Source organism: Magnolia sinica, chromosome 19, assembly GCF_029962835.1.
Source record: "Magnolia sinica isolate HGM2019 chromosome 19, MsV1, whole genome shotgun sequence".
NCBI lineage: Eukaryota > Viridiplantae > Streptophyta > Magnoliopsida > Magnoliales > Magnoliaceae > Magnolia > Magnolia sinica.
Genome location: NC_080591.1, coordinates 66534699 through 66552614, shown reverse-complemented (window position 1 = coordinate 66552614; position 17916 = coordinate 66534699). Strand labels below are relative to the sequence as shown.

General features: G+C 44.7%; 1 protein-coding gene across 4 annotated transcripts in view; it reads left to right on the top strand.

The window, feature by feature from the left end:
* Positions 1–2307, top strand: part of LOC131235646 (cellulose synthase-like protein H1) — a 36201-nt gene extending 33894 nt beyond the window's left edge. For all 4 annotated transcript variants that reach the window (XM_058232915.1, XM_058232916.1, XM_058232913.1 and 1 more), the window contains one exon: positions 1393–2307. In XM_058232915.1, the coding sequence (XP_058088898.1) occupies positions 1393–1941 (549 nt within the window). In that variant the 3' untranslated portion in view covers positions 1942–2307. The remainder of the gene's footprint in view (positions 1–1392) is intronic.
* The last annotated feature ends 15609 nt before the right edge of the window (positions 2308–17916 follow it).

Sequence of the window (17916 nt, the reverse complement as noted above, 5' to 3'; positions counted from 1 at the left end):
ATAGGTGGTGAAATTCCACTAGCGTGAGTGTGTGTGCGTGTGGTTTTTTTTTTTTAGCGTTAAAATATTTCAATGCAAGATTATTATTATTTTTATCAAGCCAACCCTATCCAAGTGAAGCTAATTGTATAAAACAGCTTGGGTCATTTAAAAGAACCCAATCCAGAAGTTGAATACCAAGGCATCCTATCTCAAAACATAGGGATCTATTCCAGCAAACCTGGCTGGCATCAGCATTTTTAAAAGAGGCGTTCTGTCTGCAGCGTCCATTCGTCAAAGACAAGCCCCTCGTATGTGTGGCATGCGTGTTTAAGAATGGGCCAATCGAGAGTAGGCCCATGAAGCATTAGGTTGAAAAAGATGAACAACAGTCAGCATCATACACGTGAATCAACAATCATTGACATGTATGCATGGTCCACTCCTTCATTGGAGCAGCCTGATTTTAAGCTAGAACTATTTCATCGAGGCCTACCAAAATTAGGTCCCAGGTGTGTCCCACGGGAATTCCTGAAGATTCCACAGGGCTTTGTAGTATCCACGTTTTGGATTCTCTCTTTCCAAACAGGCACAAGCCAATTGAAATTGGCGGCATACAAATGGATACTTAAGAAAAAATGAACAGTGCTGTCATTCGTCATTCATCTAAGCAAATACTTAGGTCATTTGTGATTTTACAAATTGGTCCATGTATGATGTGTCCAATATTATGTGTATTTTAATAAAATCTGTCTTTTTTTTAAAGCTAAAGTGTTTGTTTGGTTTTTTGTCCTTCTGTACTTTTTTCTGTCTCCTATTGAATAGAATGGGAGAAGAAAATGGGCTTATATATCTTTGCTCAACATTGACTCTTGTCAAGTATATTGAACTATGCCAAGTCTGTATGCATGTGTGCTAGTGAGAAATCTGGCACGGAAACCTTTAATCGGGCGTGTGTGCATACGCACACCTCGTTTCGCACTATGAAAACGGCCTTATCAAGTAGGCCACAAAATTGAACAAACCAAAAGGCTTGATTAGAGTCTTATCAAGTAGCATGCGAATAACGGAGGCACGTAATTGATAAAAATATTTTACAAAATTACACCCTGATCCATAGCTCAAGTGGTAGACTGAGCGAAAGATACCTCGTTTCAACAATTGAGGTCTTGGTATCGATACCTAGTAGGGACAGTGAAGTGTCAACTGACAGTAGCTTGCACTAACAAGCTAACAAAATTATTTTTTTTAAAAAATATTTTACAAATTTGAACAAACCAAAAGGCTGATGGTTCCAATCCAAAAAGTAGTACAAATGTTGGACTTCCAACCAGCCTGACTGGTCCAGGTCTTAAAATACTGAGCTAGCGTCTCTCCATATTTTCTAAAAATGCACTTATTTCACACTTGCAGGTATCAGAACCTGCAATATTGATCCCCATTGCCCTTTTCGCCATTTACAACATATATACTCTGGTAGAATACTGCAGTTTTGGTTATTCCTTCCGTGGATGGTGGAACAATCAGAGAATGTCAAGAATAATCACTGTGTCTGCATGGTTGTTCGGTGCCATAGGCTTCTGTCTCGATCTCCTAGGCATATCACCAGCTGTCTTTGAGGTTACAAGAAAAGATGAAAATACCCATGACTCTAATCTTGACAGCGACGCTGGACGGTTCACCTTCGACTCTTCTCCAATCTTCGTGCCTGGAGTGACTCTCGTGTTTGTGCACACATCGGCACTTGTGGCGGGCTTGCTACGGGTGCAACCAGCACGACCGGTCTTTGGTGCATCTGGGTCCGGGCCTGGGGAGATACTCTGTAGCTTGTGGGTGTTGCTCAGCTTCTTGCCTTTTGTGAAGGGGCTTTTTCGGAAAGGAAGTTATGGGATTCCCTGGCCAGTCATACTCAAAGCAGCCATTTTGGCACTATTCTTTGTACGCTTTGTGTGCAAGGGTTAGAGCCTTCTAAGCTAAATTACTGAAGTGCTTTATAGCTACTTAGTTTCTATCTTAAGATATTTGGTGTAACCAAGTTTTTTTTTTTTTTACATGTATTATGACAAAGGGCCCACTTGCCAGCATGCATATGTCAATTGATCAGAGGTTTTTCGATTGGATTCTTGCAGATATCAGCCATCTACAATGGTCCAATTATTTGGCCTATTGGGATTTGAGCTCCATTGGTAAGAATAGGATGCTGTTTACACCTTTCTAAAGAAATGATGTTTTAGCTTTTGAAAACCTTGTTTGTATGCACACCTACCTGTAAGTAGAAGAAACGATGTTTGTTATTTCTCCTTGCAAAAAAATGATGCTTTGTTATTCTTCTGGGTGCGTACCATAAAATCTTGTGGGTTTGGATCTATCATCCGTGGACCCCCACAATCAGAAAGTTAATGCCTGGACAATGCCCTGTGTGGTGAGTAGCTGTGTTTGTTTGTTTTTGGCACAGGTTTTTTGTAATGCAATGAAGTTATTCCCAAACGGCAGACATGGAAATGATTCACAATTCCATAGATACCAAAGTTATGATTGGGACTTTTCCTTGTAGAGTTCTATATGCATTCCTGATAGAGTTCTATATGCATGCATATGTGTTTGTGCATTGCAAGACATTTCCTGGAAAGGAGTTCAATCGCAAGTGGGCCAGACGGGCCCACCCACTTCACGTCCCAATCCATCATCCCACAAGCTGAGGACCTGTACGAGGCTCAGCCATCAGTTACCCAATGGAATGGACTCGGGCTGAGGGCAGGTATGCCACTTCAAAGTAGGAATTGGTGTTGGGCATGTCTTTAGCATAATTAGTTACCAGGCTTGGAAGAATTCAGGCCCATAGGTTCCATCCAGTCCAACACAGTTGCCACACTACATAGGCAGTGGGATAAAATTAGGCAAATGTGTGCTGAAAACCAAACCTCCATTAGTGAGCTTCTAGTAAATTGAGGCCTAGCTGTAAGACTCTTATTAGGTGGGCCACACATGATCATCGATTTAGATATAATTGTTGGATTATCCAGATTGAGCAATTCAGTGGGCTCCACTATAGTTGTAATCATTACAAATAACGTTGGGGCGGGAAACCGTGGTCTTTATACACGATTATTAAGCTGAATATAAAAACCTATGGTGTGGAGATCCTAAAGGAGAGAAGTGTGATGGGTAAGCTTCTTTGACCTTCTTTTCTATAAATACATGTTGTGATCCCCTCATTAATATAGAGAGAGAAAATCCTAGTTTCATTGAGAGGTTCTCCTTAAGGTATTAAAAACAGAAGATTAGGATTTCGGTCGGTGACATCGAGGCAATGGGAATGTCTTCCCAAGTACACCTTTAATATTATAACATTGAATCTCCATTATTGATGCATAAACCATCCATCAATTCCGCGATACAATTATAACACTAGCTCCAAAATCAAATCGATTCATATGCTAGCATGCATTGTTGAATGTGAACGGTTGACTATCTTAGAGTTACTACTTAAAAGTATTAGCAGTCGTGAGCATGAGCTGAGCAGCCACCTTACGTACAACTAACCTGTACCTAAATGGAAACCATCTAAACATATCAGCATTTTTCTTTGAGAAACGCTCCAGTGCTTTCAGAGCACTATCAGTTACAACACTCCTAATTGCATCGTGACACTTAGAAAACTCAATTCATTGACCCAAACAGCTCATTAGGTCCAATCCAAATTTTATGGCCTACAAGACAAACATTACACCAATCTGGCAAATGTTAGCCATTTGATCAATGGCCTTTAATATGGACGATCAAGATTATATACACAAAAATAGGTCTAACGAACGATTTGATCCATCTATTTGTTCGGGCTCGCTATCAATTTCTTTATGATTCTAAAAATCAATTTTGTTAGGCAATCATGATGACCATCCCATCCATGGCTTGGAAAGGGATGGGTATGGAAAATAAGTCCAAATCAAGGATGGATGAATCAGCCAGTCAGTGTGATTTTTGCATGCTAGTCAATGAAATTTGTTCTCAATAAGACGGTTCAGATTGATCTAACTGGACTGCTCTGGTGAACCGATGCAATTAGGAGTACTATAGTTTAGGATCACTGAAGCATTTCTCTTTATCTCAATTCTCTATGCTCTAACTATAGAAGACCACTATTTTAAAAATTATAGAGACCATAGTTTAAAGATAGAAAGAAACTAGATTCCACCTTATCATTTTGCCTTAAGACCTATAAATTTATTTTTATTTTTTATCTTAATGTGTAAATAGGATCAAACGATATTCAAAGGGTAGGGTTCATCCTCTGATGGTGGGTTACACCTTTGCCTTCTGTACAAAAGGACTTTTTTGATATAAATAAAAGAGAAATGAGAAAGGGATTCTTACAATCAATCGTAGAAAACAGCTACAAGACATCGTCCTGGATGGAGAACTTAATCTAACGTGTGAACATAGACTCAAATTACAACTAAGATTACCAGCTACTTGATTAACGTTACGGATTACACTATAGAATGTAAACGTCGAGCGAAAAGTACGTCGAGCGAAAAGTAAAAGATTCACTAGGATATGTAATTGATTTGGCAGGAAGTAGAGTTATTACACTAAGGAATGTAAAATAATGGATAATTGAAAGGTAATATTAGGTTTGATTAGGTTAGTATGAGACAAAATTTTCTTACTAAATTCATTTGCTATTTATAACCCTACCTTGGTCATCTAGATCCTTCCCACATTCTGACAGTTATTATAACCGTTTGAGCATTACATGGGCTTTTTTGCTTCTACTTCAGCCATATATCCTGTAACCGCTTCTGCACGATAGTTCTTCAATTGACCACTTAAGTAATATCGTGGTGTTGCTCAATGTGCTCCAACTGTATCATCATATGATCTTCTTCATATGTTCCCGCAGATCTCCAAATACACCATGCAAATCCATCTAGATCATACATAACTCGCTTTGATTGGCTTTCACAAGAATTGGCAACGATAGGCACAAACAAAATTCAGTCACGTGTAGTATTTACGGCTATGCCAGAATCGACTATGCGGCCTAATTTCAACAGAACAACTTTTGATCCCAAGCACCAAAATAAGCATATACATCAGAATTATGTGTATATGACTAAGATATGAGAAGATTAGTCGTCTATTCAACCACTTATAAGATGTTTTTTTCTTAAATAATCAGCGATTATCAGAGGGTATAGTTTGTCATCTGAGAATGGGGTGCATATTGCCTTCATACAAAAGGACTTTTAAATACAAAAGTAAACAAAAAGGAAACACTTACAATCGATCGCATGGAATAACTACAAAACACTTTTTTGAAAGAAGAAATGCTTGTATTGTAATGAAAATTGTCCGTGAGCTTAGCCACAAATACGGGATTGTTACCCAAATCGACCCTAATTCCAGGTACGGCCTCTTTTAAGCGTTTACTCGGGTCAAGGTCATCCTACATCAGGGAGCTTTGTTCAGCTGGACTCAAAAGCTGATAGTTGATGGGAGTCCGTTTTGTGTGGGAGTGGAGCTCGAACCACTCTCTAACATTCAGAGATCGAAAAGGAGGAAGTAATCCAGCTCACGGCCTGTGGAAACCACCAGAGAGTGGGTCAATAGGAGTTTCGTCCCGGCCTCTAGTATAGCGTCAGAGCGCAGACCTTCTGTTTGTAGAAATGCCCACGAGATGGATGCTGGCATTGGGTCGGAGCTCAAACCTCCTGTCTGTACAAATGCCCAAGAGTTGATTTTTGGCACAGAGACGGAACACATATCTTCTGTTTGCAGAAATGCCCAAGAGACAGATGCTAAAAAAGGGTCGGAGCACAGACCACCTGTCTGTAGAAATGCCCAAGAGCTATCTTCTGGCATAGAGACAGAACGCCAACCTTCTGCCTGTAGAAATTCCCAAGTAGAGGCTCCTGACTTATCCTTCGAGGAACACTCCGACATATTAATTCAGAAATTGCCCGCGACAGAACCTTCTCATCTGAACCACAGTGCAGATATATGTAATCAGCACGCGTCCATGTTTGATGGGTCTACCACTGCGACAGAAACTGTTGCAGAAGTAGACCAGATGCTCGACTCAAGCCAAGGTAAGTGGGATATTGTCTGGCCTCAAGTGGTAGATCAGAATTTGGTGAGGAGCCCCCAGCCATCAGCAGAAGTTCAACTTCCCATCCTGCCACTGCCTGGCCAAAGGGGCATCAGGTTAGGGCCAGATCAGTATCAAGTTCCCCCTCCTACAAAGATTGTGAAAGTGGGGATGAAGAGGAAAGGTGTCACGCCCCAAACCCAGAAATCGGATTCACAAAATTTCCGATTGCCGAATCCGGTGCCGACAGCCTCCGTAGTACCCCATTCTTGGCTCCCAGCGTCGATACGTCAGATTCCAATCTTGGGATCCTACAAGGAGGAATATTTTTTTGTACATTTAACTCGAAATAAGCACAACCACAAGATTACCCAATTCACAAAAGCAATATCAACATCACATATCCACTAATATAATCAGTTGAGTACAATGCTATAAGGAAATACATAAATCGAAAATCAAGCTCCAGAAGACCGCTGCACACTCCAAGCTCAACAATGCTGCAACCTAACATCTCCTGCACGCATCTATCGTGCATAAGCTTATAGAAAGCTTAGAGGGTGGTGTAAGTGTGTGCACAAGATAAGTGTCAAGTATTCAATACAATGCCGAAAATAGTGGTAATCCATAAATCATTCATTACCAGAATAAGCAGAAAGATTGACAAGATCATGAATTATCAAAGTAAGCAGAAATACTGACGAGATCATAAATCATAAGATAACAGAGTAAGCAATATAGAATAGCTATGCAAATAAGGAGTCATAAAAAGTCAAATGTCAGATGCCAAGAATGCGATGCAATATACAATTCCTGAAGTGTTCATGAATAACGTCAGCCGTATCTAGACCATATAAATGTCATATGCGGTGTGAATGAGATGACCATGCCGGAGTGTGAGGTCGGGATGATAGTACGTAGTGTCGCAAGCTATGGGGTCCATCACAAGGGACTTCTATCCAAACCAGTCCCATACCTAAATTTGGATAGTCAGACTCAATGTGGTAAACTCCTGATCTCAGGTTAGTCGCGCACCCCAACCGAAATCATGGCCATTGCGAAGGCACACGTAACAAATAGTTGCGCACCACCAACCCGAGTGGATAGTGAATGCATGAATGAGTATGCAACTCCTACTCACTAAATCCACATATCAGTACAGTTCATCTCTGGGATCATCATCGGGGTTTAGTACACTCCAAATGGCACTGTCGCTCTCCTAGCCGCACAGTCCAAGTGAGCGTAAGAAACCTCACTATCCGCCTGACCAATAGTCTGCCAATACCTATCCGGCACGTCGATAGCGGACCCATTTACGAGCTGGTCAAACTCAGCCTAGTATTGCCCCCTACCCTCGGGCGGGTAAGGCCACACCCCCTCCCAACCGACCACGACACAGTGGGAGACGCGGCCTCCTGGTATTCGGCACTCGGGCGCTCATGTATCCACTCGGTCTCGACGTTGGGGCGTCTCCTGGCCACGGAGGTTTAGGGATTTTCACCCAGGGACATCTATGGCGCCCGTATACTATAACCAAACATTTCCGGTGTCCCATTTGGCCATCCACGATATGCCTGTGGAGGCTACGACCCTGATATCACTAGGGCGTATAGTAATCATAAAGCAAGATGCATGAGTCATACAATTCAGTCATGCATCAATCCTGCGCATATCATGCGCTCATGTGAGACAACCTCCGCCTATCAGGGAGTCTCATAACAACATGCTCAATGACATATGCAATGACCAACCACATCTCATAACAAACATGCAGATGATCGCATGGGCATGTATCATGATGCTATGCTGTCACATACTCATAATCAGTATCAACAACCGGTATCGACAATCGACCTCATCGCATAGGCCTCATATACATCATATTAGACCTTAAACAAGGCCTGGATGCACATCACAACGGTCCTCAAATACGGGCCGCATATACATTGCATTGGGCCTCAACAATCGGCCTCGATAATCGGTACCGATAATCAACATGTATAAAGAAGGCGGGGTCCATAAATGGACAACTAATCATCAATAATGTAAAGATCGACTCTCGGCCGTTGTCATATCAATCTGATAGCACGGAGCCCTCTATCTATGGCGAATGGGGGCCCACTTATTTAGATTATCGTACGAAGAGAATGGGCCTAACAAGGCCTAAGGGAAGGTCACCATGCGGGCGTTTAACCATCATTACCCAAAAATGTGGACATTCAACCAACACTACTCCCAAGCAGTGGTCCACATAGAGTCAAACATAAGGTGGGCCTAAATATCCAACAGGTGGCCTTAAATAGTCATCACAGGTGAGCGTTACACATGCAACACGTGGCTTACACATCACAGTGGGTCGATATATTGGGCCGCACCATTAGCCTAATATGCATATCACGGTGGTCGCATCATTAGGCCGCATCAATGAGCTGCACTAATGGGCCTTACACACATCAAGTTGGGCCTCGATAACTGGGCTGGAAACGTGTCATGATGGGACACGACATACGGGCCAGAAATACGTCGCAATGGGCCTCGACCCATGGGCCAAAAATACATCTTTGTGGACCTTACCAAATGGGCCATAAACACATCCTAATGGGCCTCAACCGTGGGCCTCGAACATATCATAACGGGCCTTGCATCAATGAGCCGCACAAATGCACAATAGATAGGCCCTGCACAAGCGGCAGATGGGCCCCACCAGATGGTTAGTGTGGATATAGAATACATACATTTAGTGAGTCACACATCCCACGGACGGCGTGAATAAAACATACATCAAGTCTGGCCCTATATGACCTGGACGGTTAGGGTGGAACAGATGAGGTGGGCTCTGCTCACGGGTTCCAAATACATTACAATGGACCATATCAATGGGCTTTGAATACATCTCAATGGGCCTCAACTCATGGGCCCTGATATACGTCATAATGGGGTACCTGCCCTGGATAAAAATACATTACGGTGCATCCCATCCAAATAGTTGGACAGTATGGATATAAAAACATATATATCACGTGGGATCCATATGTACAACGGATGCATCAAGGTGGGCCTCACACAGGTGGATTGCATGGAACGAAATACATATGTCACATGGGTTCCACATCCCACGACCAGAAATTGGGCGGTGAGGATAAATAAATACATCATGCTGGCCCACACTGCATATGGACAGAATGCTTATTCAACACATATAACAACATATAGTAAGGAAGGCCCCACCGTCCAGCAGCTGTGAATATGGAGTGCATGCATCAGGTTGGGCACCTCGAATGGACCGCAAAATACATCAAAGTGGGCCCAACAAATGGGCCACAAAATACATCAAAGTGGGCCTCATAACATGGGCCTCCTATACATTAAGGTGGGCCCCACTGAACGGGCCACAATACATCAAGATGGGCCTTCTCACATGGTCAGACGTACATCAAATGGGCCACACCAATGGGCCCTATGTATATCAATGGGCCACATCCCAATAAAAGTAGTGATAATGATTTTCCACCATTTAAGTTCCTAAGGTCCAGCATAACATATGTTTCCTATCCATTAAGTTCATAAATTTAACGTAATGATAGATGAAGTGGAACAATTATCAGCTTAATAGGAAACTCTCATGGCCCTTAGAAATTTTGAATGATGGACGTCAATGTCCACTACCTTAAATGGTGGGGTCCACTTGAACTTTAGATCTGACTTATTTTTAATCTCAAGCCTGTGAAGACAAGCTTGCCAAATGGTTGGACGGTTTGGATGCAACACATGCATCAAGGGCAGGGTCTACATGAGCTATGGATCTAACTCATTATTTAGCTCACGCCATGAAATGAGCTTTCAAAATGGATGGACGGCGCGGATACAACACATACATCATGAGGGACCCAACAGGGTTGTTGACGTCAGTACATTAGCTATGTAGTTGATGGACGGATGGTCCAGATGAAAAGGATAGCGTGGATGAGTGGGGTCCACATACGCGTGGCCCACCAGCCACATCAAGGTAGCCCCACGTCTCCTGCACGAACAGCAGGGATATAAAACATATACAATCCATGTGGGATTCCCACCGTCCAAACAGTAGATGGTGAGGATGGGCCACATGTGGATGGACGGTTAAAATACAACAGGTGCATCAGAGGTGAGTTCCACCGTCCAGGGTGCTGGACGGTGTGGATAAGACCCATACATCACGTTGGCCCATCAGATGAACGACCTGGATTCAAATCAGCTGCACGGTGGGGTCTACAGATATTGGTGACGTACTTCAACAGCTGAAAATAGCTGTGATAAGTACACTAGTCAGTCTGCTTTCCCAAGGCGGGTCCCACGCACATCAGGGCCCTTAAAACAACGTCCAGGCCTAGGACAACCCAGATGACTCATGCATCAGGGCATGGCCCCACACGTGGGGTTGGTCCCACCACTGTACAGACGGGATATGGATATAGAATATTTACATCAAAGGTGGGCTCCACACAGAAGGACGGTGTGGGTAGCCACACGTGGCACAGCAGGTCCCCCGTCCCTGCCTTTGGACGGTGGGTACGTACAGGACATACATCACGGTGGTATCACTAGCACCGTGGCTACAAAATACATATTTCAGGGTGAGTTTCACGTGGGGCCCACTATAGTGTCTATTTGCAATCCAACCCATTAATAAGATCAGACGGGCCTGGATGAAGAGGAGAGACAAATTCCATATTAATCCAAAACTTCCGTAATACCCAAACAGGGTTTCAATGGCTGACGTTCAATCCCACTATTTCCAATGATGTGGGCCGCCTGAGCCATGTATTAAGCTGATGTTCGGGGTGGCCCACTTCCCTAAGGGGACCACCCAAATGCACGGTATTGATGATACGACACACATCATGGTAGGGCCCACAGCAGGGACCCACGACCCTGCCTGTTCACGTCTAGCGTAGGACGCCAGGACGCCCGCGCCTGCGCGTCCTAAGGCCTGCCAGTAGCAGAGGCTGCACCTTACCTTTTGTTTATTTCATTTTATTGAAAATATGGTTTTTCTGAGGTTTTTCATATGTGGGGCCCGCATCAGGGGAATCCGACCCAACCATTGGTCGCTGCGGCTCAAGACAAGTCAAACAAGCCCAGTATTCGGTATATTTTGGGGTAGAAAAACCTTATAGTGTATTTTAACGGTGAAAACTACCATTTTCCATGCTATGGCCCGCCAGAAAGTGAAATTGGCTCCATTTTTCGGCCCAACGCCTAAAAGGAGCTGGGGAACATAATGGATGGCTTGGATTAGAAACATATATCGAGATGGGGCCTGCATGAGTGGCACACCCAAAAATCCCTTTTTTTCTTTTTCTTTTTTTCTTTTTTTTTTATGGACATTAATACACCACATCCACTGTCAGTGAACACTTCACAGTTACAACGTCTGTCTCCCTAGAAGCTGGACAGTGTTCAAAACATACATTAAGGTGGGCCTCACCCACAGACATGCTGTCCAGGTGGGCCACCCAAATGGTTGGATGATGTGGGTAATACAGACATCAAGGCGAGGTCCATTTGATGAACGATTTGGACATCACACAACCCATTATATGGGCCACACATTCACATATTCACACACTAAACAAATGAAAAAAAAAAAGAGAGGAAGAGGGAGAGAGAAGCACCCACCTATGATTTTCTCCTCCTTCATCCGCCAAAGCATGCTAGAGCTATAAAGGATGGACTTCAACGGTTGAGATGGGCTTAGGGTGGTGGGATTGGGTGGTAGGAAGGTGGGCCACACTAGCTCACTCCCATGGAGCTTGAACGTGGGTTCTCTCATGAGATTTGCTTGAAATGAGAAAATGAGAAAGAGAGAGGAGATGTGAGGGAGATGGGATGGAAGGTATGGTTTCTTTGACTTTTGGTAAAAGGGGATGGTTAGGCATGGGTATTGTTGACTTGGTGAAGAAAGAGGTATGGGTGAGTGATGACTTGTGATGGAATGTACTTGATTTGTACATTGATTGATTGATGGGATTGATGTGATGGATTCTCGGAATTGCAACGCGCGGCGTTTTCCTCGAACTGAACGCAGGCCCACCTATCCTGGCATGGGTATCGCCTCAGCGAGCGAGATGCGGCGTCAGAACCGCGGCGACGGCGCGGTCACACTGGTATAAGTCTCGGGTCGATCCGACTCAGACATACAGGACACATCTCAGGGTCGCGCGCAAACGCCGATAACCGATCGCAGGTCGCCGGAATTCGACCGGGATGACTGCGGAAGCCTACGGAATAGTACAGGCTAGGATACGGGTCTTACAAAAGGTGAATGTGGGAATCCTCTGGTCTTGTCCCTCAGTCTGAATTGAATGCGACCTATAGGTACCCACAGGCAAACCATAAGGCGAACGAGGAAATCAACATCATGGTGGACTTATCCCTGTTTGCGACTTGTGCCATGGACATTGGAAGTGGTTACCGCTTAACTGCTAACACAGGGCTATACAGTGAGGATCCAGATGCTACCTTCCAGAATGGAACCAGAGGGGAACCACAAGAAGTCGATTAGGAGATTTCTCATCAGATGACAGCTGCAGTCCCCACCAGTGCAGTAGGTTTTCCAGTCCATTCCCCAGTTCAAGAGGTAAATGCAATTTCCACTTCCTTAGTTCCTAAACGAGCTAAGACAACTAGAGGTAGATCGAGGGGCAGATATAAGGCAAGTCTTCTGCCTCCTAGAACCCCATGTCCAACTGGAGGGACCGATTAAGGCGGCTGAAGAGGCAGGCTGTCCATGCCGGGTGTATCACTGATGGATAGTTGCCTAGTGTGGAACACTTGTGGCGTAGGAATGCCCCTACTATTAGAACTCTGAAGAGGCTTATCGCTGAGTATAAGCCAAGAATTGTTGCCATCCTAGAGCCCATGCTCAGGGATGGGAGAAGAGTAGCAACTAGTCTAAAGCTGGGCTTCCACTCCTCCCTGTCCAACGGGGAGGCCGGCGAGAAAATATGGGTCTTTTTCCATTCTTCCATAAATGTTGTGGCTCAATTTTTGTTCTGACCAATTGCTTTCTATTAGATGTTCTATGATGATGTGCATGTGTCTGTACTTTTTTCCCTTTGTGTATGCCAAATGTACTAGAATTGCGAGACGCAGGTTATGGGAAGACTTATCAGACATTAGCAGAGTAGTAGCTGGCCCGTGGGTCGTGTGTGGAGACTTCAACGCAGTTACTACTCCTGAAGAAAGGCGTGATAGAAGGTCCCGTTTCAGCGCAGGAGATGAGGAATTTTCCGCGGCCATCAACAATGTGGGGCTGACTGACGCGGGTTTCTTAAGCAATAGGTTCACTTGGAGTAACAACTAAGGTGGGATTGTCAGGGTATGGGCTAGGCTAGACAGAACCCTGTACAACACTGATTGGATAGGGAGTTTCCCCCACTTCCAAGTGGCCCATCTGCCGTGTGTAAGTTCGGACCATGCCCCACTGCTGCTAAATTTCTCGGGCCCTACGCCAACCTGGGCCAAGCCTTTCTGCTTCCAGCGCATGTGGCTGTTACATTAGGACTTCTTGGATATCGTCAAGAATGCCTGGGCAAGTGAGCATGTGGAGTCTCCAATGATCTTGCTCATGCTTAAACTTAGGAAAGTGAAACAAACTCTGAAACTCTGGAACAGGGAGAAGTTTCAGAATGTCTTTGTTAAGCAGAAAGAGGCGGAGCAGTTTCTGGAGCTGCTGGAAGGCAGTCAGCAAACGGATGCCGCTCCTCCCGCTGATGAAGCTATTTTGGAAGCAAAGCTTTCCCTGGCGAGGTGGGAATTAGCGAAGGAGATTTTCTGGAAGCAGAAGGCCTGAAATAACTGGCTTACAGAGGGAGACCGCAACACCAAATTCTTCCATCTGTCAGCCATGGAACGGGCAAGGAGAGCAGACATAAAGGAAATTAGGTTGGACGAGGCAACATTGCGTACTACCCCAGAGGCCATCCAGACTGAGGTAGTAAATTTCTTCAACAACCTGCTGATGGCTGAGCAGCCAGTTGACACTGATCAGAGTCATGTCCAGCAAGCGGACGGTCTGCTGTCCCACATCCCTTGCTCTGTTTCTGCTGCTGACAACGTGGAGTTGCTGCGAACTCCGACCTTGGAGGAAGTGCGTTTGGCTGTTTTCTCGTTGCCATCTGACGACGCCCCTGGCCCTAATGGATTCGGTGGATCCTTCTTCAAAGGCTGCTGGCAGATTGTTAGCTCTGACCTCCTGGCTGCTACAGTTTCCGTGTTTAAAGGGTGAGATTTTCTGAGAGCATTCACCTCCTCCTTAATCTACTTAATCCCAAAGTTAGCTTCCCCCTTGGCCTTCGACCATTTCAGGCCCATCAGCCTTTACAATTGCGTTTATAAGATCTTCTCAAAGGTTATTGCCTCCAAATTAGCCGGCGTCCTCCCTCATCTCATCTCCTCGGAACAAGGTTCATTCATTCAGGGCCGGAACATCGCTGAGAATATTGCGTTGGCTCAAGAGGTCTTCAGAGAGTTAAATCGGAAAGTGCGAGGAGGGAACATTGCCATCAAACTCGATATGGAGAAAGAATATGACCGGGTCAGCTGAAATTTCCTCAAGCAGGTTCTTCTTCGGTTTGGTTTCAACAGGAGTTGGGTTTCTTTGGTGGAAAAATGCTGGGATAATTGTTGGTTCTCAGTTTGACCAGGCCAAAGGCTATTTCAAGTCCTCGTGTGTACTGCGTCAGGGCGACCCACTGTTACCCAGCCTTTTCATAATTGCAGTGAAAGTTTTCAGCAGGGGCATTCGTGCTTTATTTAGCCAGGGGATCTGTTAGCTGTTTAAGCTCAACAGAGCTTGGCCTCCCATTTCTCACCTATTATATGCGGATGATACCTTGTTATTCGCCAACGGTTCCACAACCTCGCTGGCAGTGATTAATGATTTTCTTTCCTCCTACCAGAGGGTTTCGGGCCAGAAGATTAACTACGCTAATAGTGCTTTTTTCTGCTCCTCCAAGCTTCCCATTGGGCGTGTCAGAAGGATCGGTAGCCTCCTCAACATCCCAAAAGCGCCCTTGTCATGGACGCACCAAGGAAGCCTTTAAGCCCCATAGCAATTGGTAGATGCACCAGGGAAGCCTTTAAGCCCCTCCTGGACAAGATCATGGCCACGGTAGATGGCTGAAACACCGGAATTCTATCCCAAGCTAGTTGTGCCACTCTCATTAAACACGTTCTGGCCAGCATTCCGGTCCATACAATGGCGACCACTCCTATCCCACTCAGGTGCTTATCGGATATGGAGAAGAGTTTTGCCAATTTCTTCTGGGGCTGGAAAAATGGAAAGAAAAAGTTACATTGGTCCAGTTGGAAAAATATTACGGCCCCGATATCGGAAGGTGGTCTGGGCATAAGGAGGCTGCAAGACATGATGTAGGCCCTTAGAATGAAGATGGCCTGGGCGATATCTCAAGGTAATAGCAAGAGTATCTAGGCAACATATATGAGAGCAAGGTATGGCTGTCCCACCGTAGTTGGCTTCGACATCAACCAATCCAAGCAGAACAGATCAACGTCATCCCCTTTTTGGAGCAGTCTACTTGCTCTGTTTCCTTTCCTTGCTGCCAACGCTCGTTGCCTTATTGAGAGGGGAGATTGCAATCTTTGGGGCTCGAATTGGACTGGGATTGGCCCCTTGCAGGATGTCGTTATCAAGTAGGTCCCGCCTGCCTTGAGAACCATGTAGGTCAAGGATTTTATTAGTAGACAAGTCACGTCTTCACCCTCAGCAATTCTGGAGTACCTACCATAGGAGGTTTTTCAGTTTATATGCCATAGTGGCCTTTGCACGTCGGATTCTAATGACGCCCAAGTCTGGCCTTTCACCCCGTCAGGTGAGTTTTCAGTTCAGTCCGCGTGGTCAAATTTCAGACAGGTTAGAGAGAGTAGGGCCTAGTCGAAGTGGGTTTGGCACTCTCAAGTCCGTAAAAAATTTCGGTCTTCATTTAGAGGCCAGATGACCGCATCCAGTCGAAGGGCGTCTCGATGGTGTCTTGCTGCGAGTGCTCCCCTCATGCCGGTGATTAAGAATCCATGGGGCACCTGTTCGTTTCGGGTCAGCTGGCGTCGGTAGTGTGGCGGCATTTCAGCAGGATCTTTGGTATTTCCCTCGCCGACCATGTCTCCCCTCAGGCCAGGCTTGCACAATGGTGGGGGGCTTTGCCGCCAGGTGCCCACCTTATCCATATACGCCGCCTAACCCCCATTTTCCTGCTTTGGGAGGTCTGGAAGGCGCGTAACTCTTCCAAGTTCGACAGTAAAAATCTGAGCATCAGGGCTGTGATTACTAGAACCAACTGGTGGTTAGGCAGGACGTTTAGAGGGGGCGATCAGGCCCACACCAACCCTTCATCTCGGGCTGACCCACCTCCAGTTGAGGAATTTTCACATTCCTGTGGCCACACCAACGGCCAAGAGATTTGAAGTGGTAGTTTGGAGGAGGCCGGATCGCGGGTGGGTAAAGCTAAATGTTGATGGGTCTTCCCTGCATAACCCAGGTTCGTCAGGCGGGGGAGGGCTTTGTAGGAATGAGGAGGGTGAAATGGTCTTTGCTTTCTCACATGGTTAGGACTTAAGTTCCAATAACAAGGTGGAACTCCAGGTGGTGTACGAGGGCCTATCTTTCTGTGCTAACTTAGGCCTCTGGAATGTTATGGTTGAGTCGGACTCAAAATTGGTCGTGGACATGCTCAATCGAGTTACTCGGCCGGGTCGGAAGTGGCATTATTGGGTGGCGTGGATCGCCGCCCTCAATTTGAGGGGTTCTTTCCGCTTCATTCACACACTTAGAGAGGGGAACGGGCCAGCGGATGGCCTGGCCCGTCTTGGCAGCTCGACCCAAAACAATAGGGTCTTCCACACCCAGAAGGACCTCCCATGTGAGATCCGCGGATTGGTGGTGTTAGATAAAGCTGGCTTGGGAGCCATTAGGATGGTTGATCATGTATAGTCTTTCTTTTATGATAAGCGGACCTAAAGGTTTTTATTTTGGTGCCTTTGGGTCTTCCCGAAGTACAGTCCCTGTAATTCACTCTTATGATATGAAGTTTCCTTTTTGAAGAAAAAAAAATGAAAATTGTCTAGCATATGAATACATACTTGGATTATAGCTTATTATTGCGGCTACTCTTAATGTAAGATCTAGCTACTTGGTTATCTTAAAGAACGTAAAAGGCTAATTATGCTAAGGAACATAAATGATTGATTATGTTAAAGAACATGAATGATTGTTGAAAGATAGATTTTATTTATTTATTTGATTGGGTTGGTATGAGATACTTTGCTTATTCAAATTACTTTGCTATATATAAATCTTCTTACGGTGGTCATCCAGATGTTTCTCCTCTCCGCATTCACTCGATGCCAAAGGCTTTGGCACTACTTTGGTCTTCTAGACGTTGCTTGGTTCCAGCCTCAGCACCAATTTTTCTCGACCACGTCTTACATCTGAGCTTCTCAATTACACTATTATGACATATAATACTTTGATCAGCATCAGCTATAACTCTGCAACATATACTCAAAATATCTTTAAAGATCCTAAACGTGATTTATACTTCTCTTCCAATGACACGTTCTTTACTAATCACTGTTCTAAAAATGTTTTTTTTTTTTTAAATTTTATTTTCTTTTAATTTTAAAGGTACAACAATAACAAACACAATTATTTTTGGTTCAGCCTTCCAATTTGAGTAGGGGACAATTTTACGGTTAAGATTTATTTAAAAGTATGCTATATGTGCATTGCCTGTACACATGATTATACATGGTTATATTCCGCTAGAGTATAAAACTCTCTTCTTCTT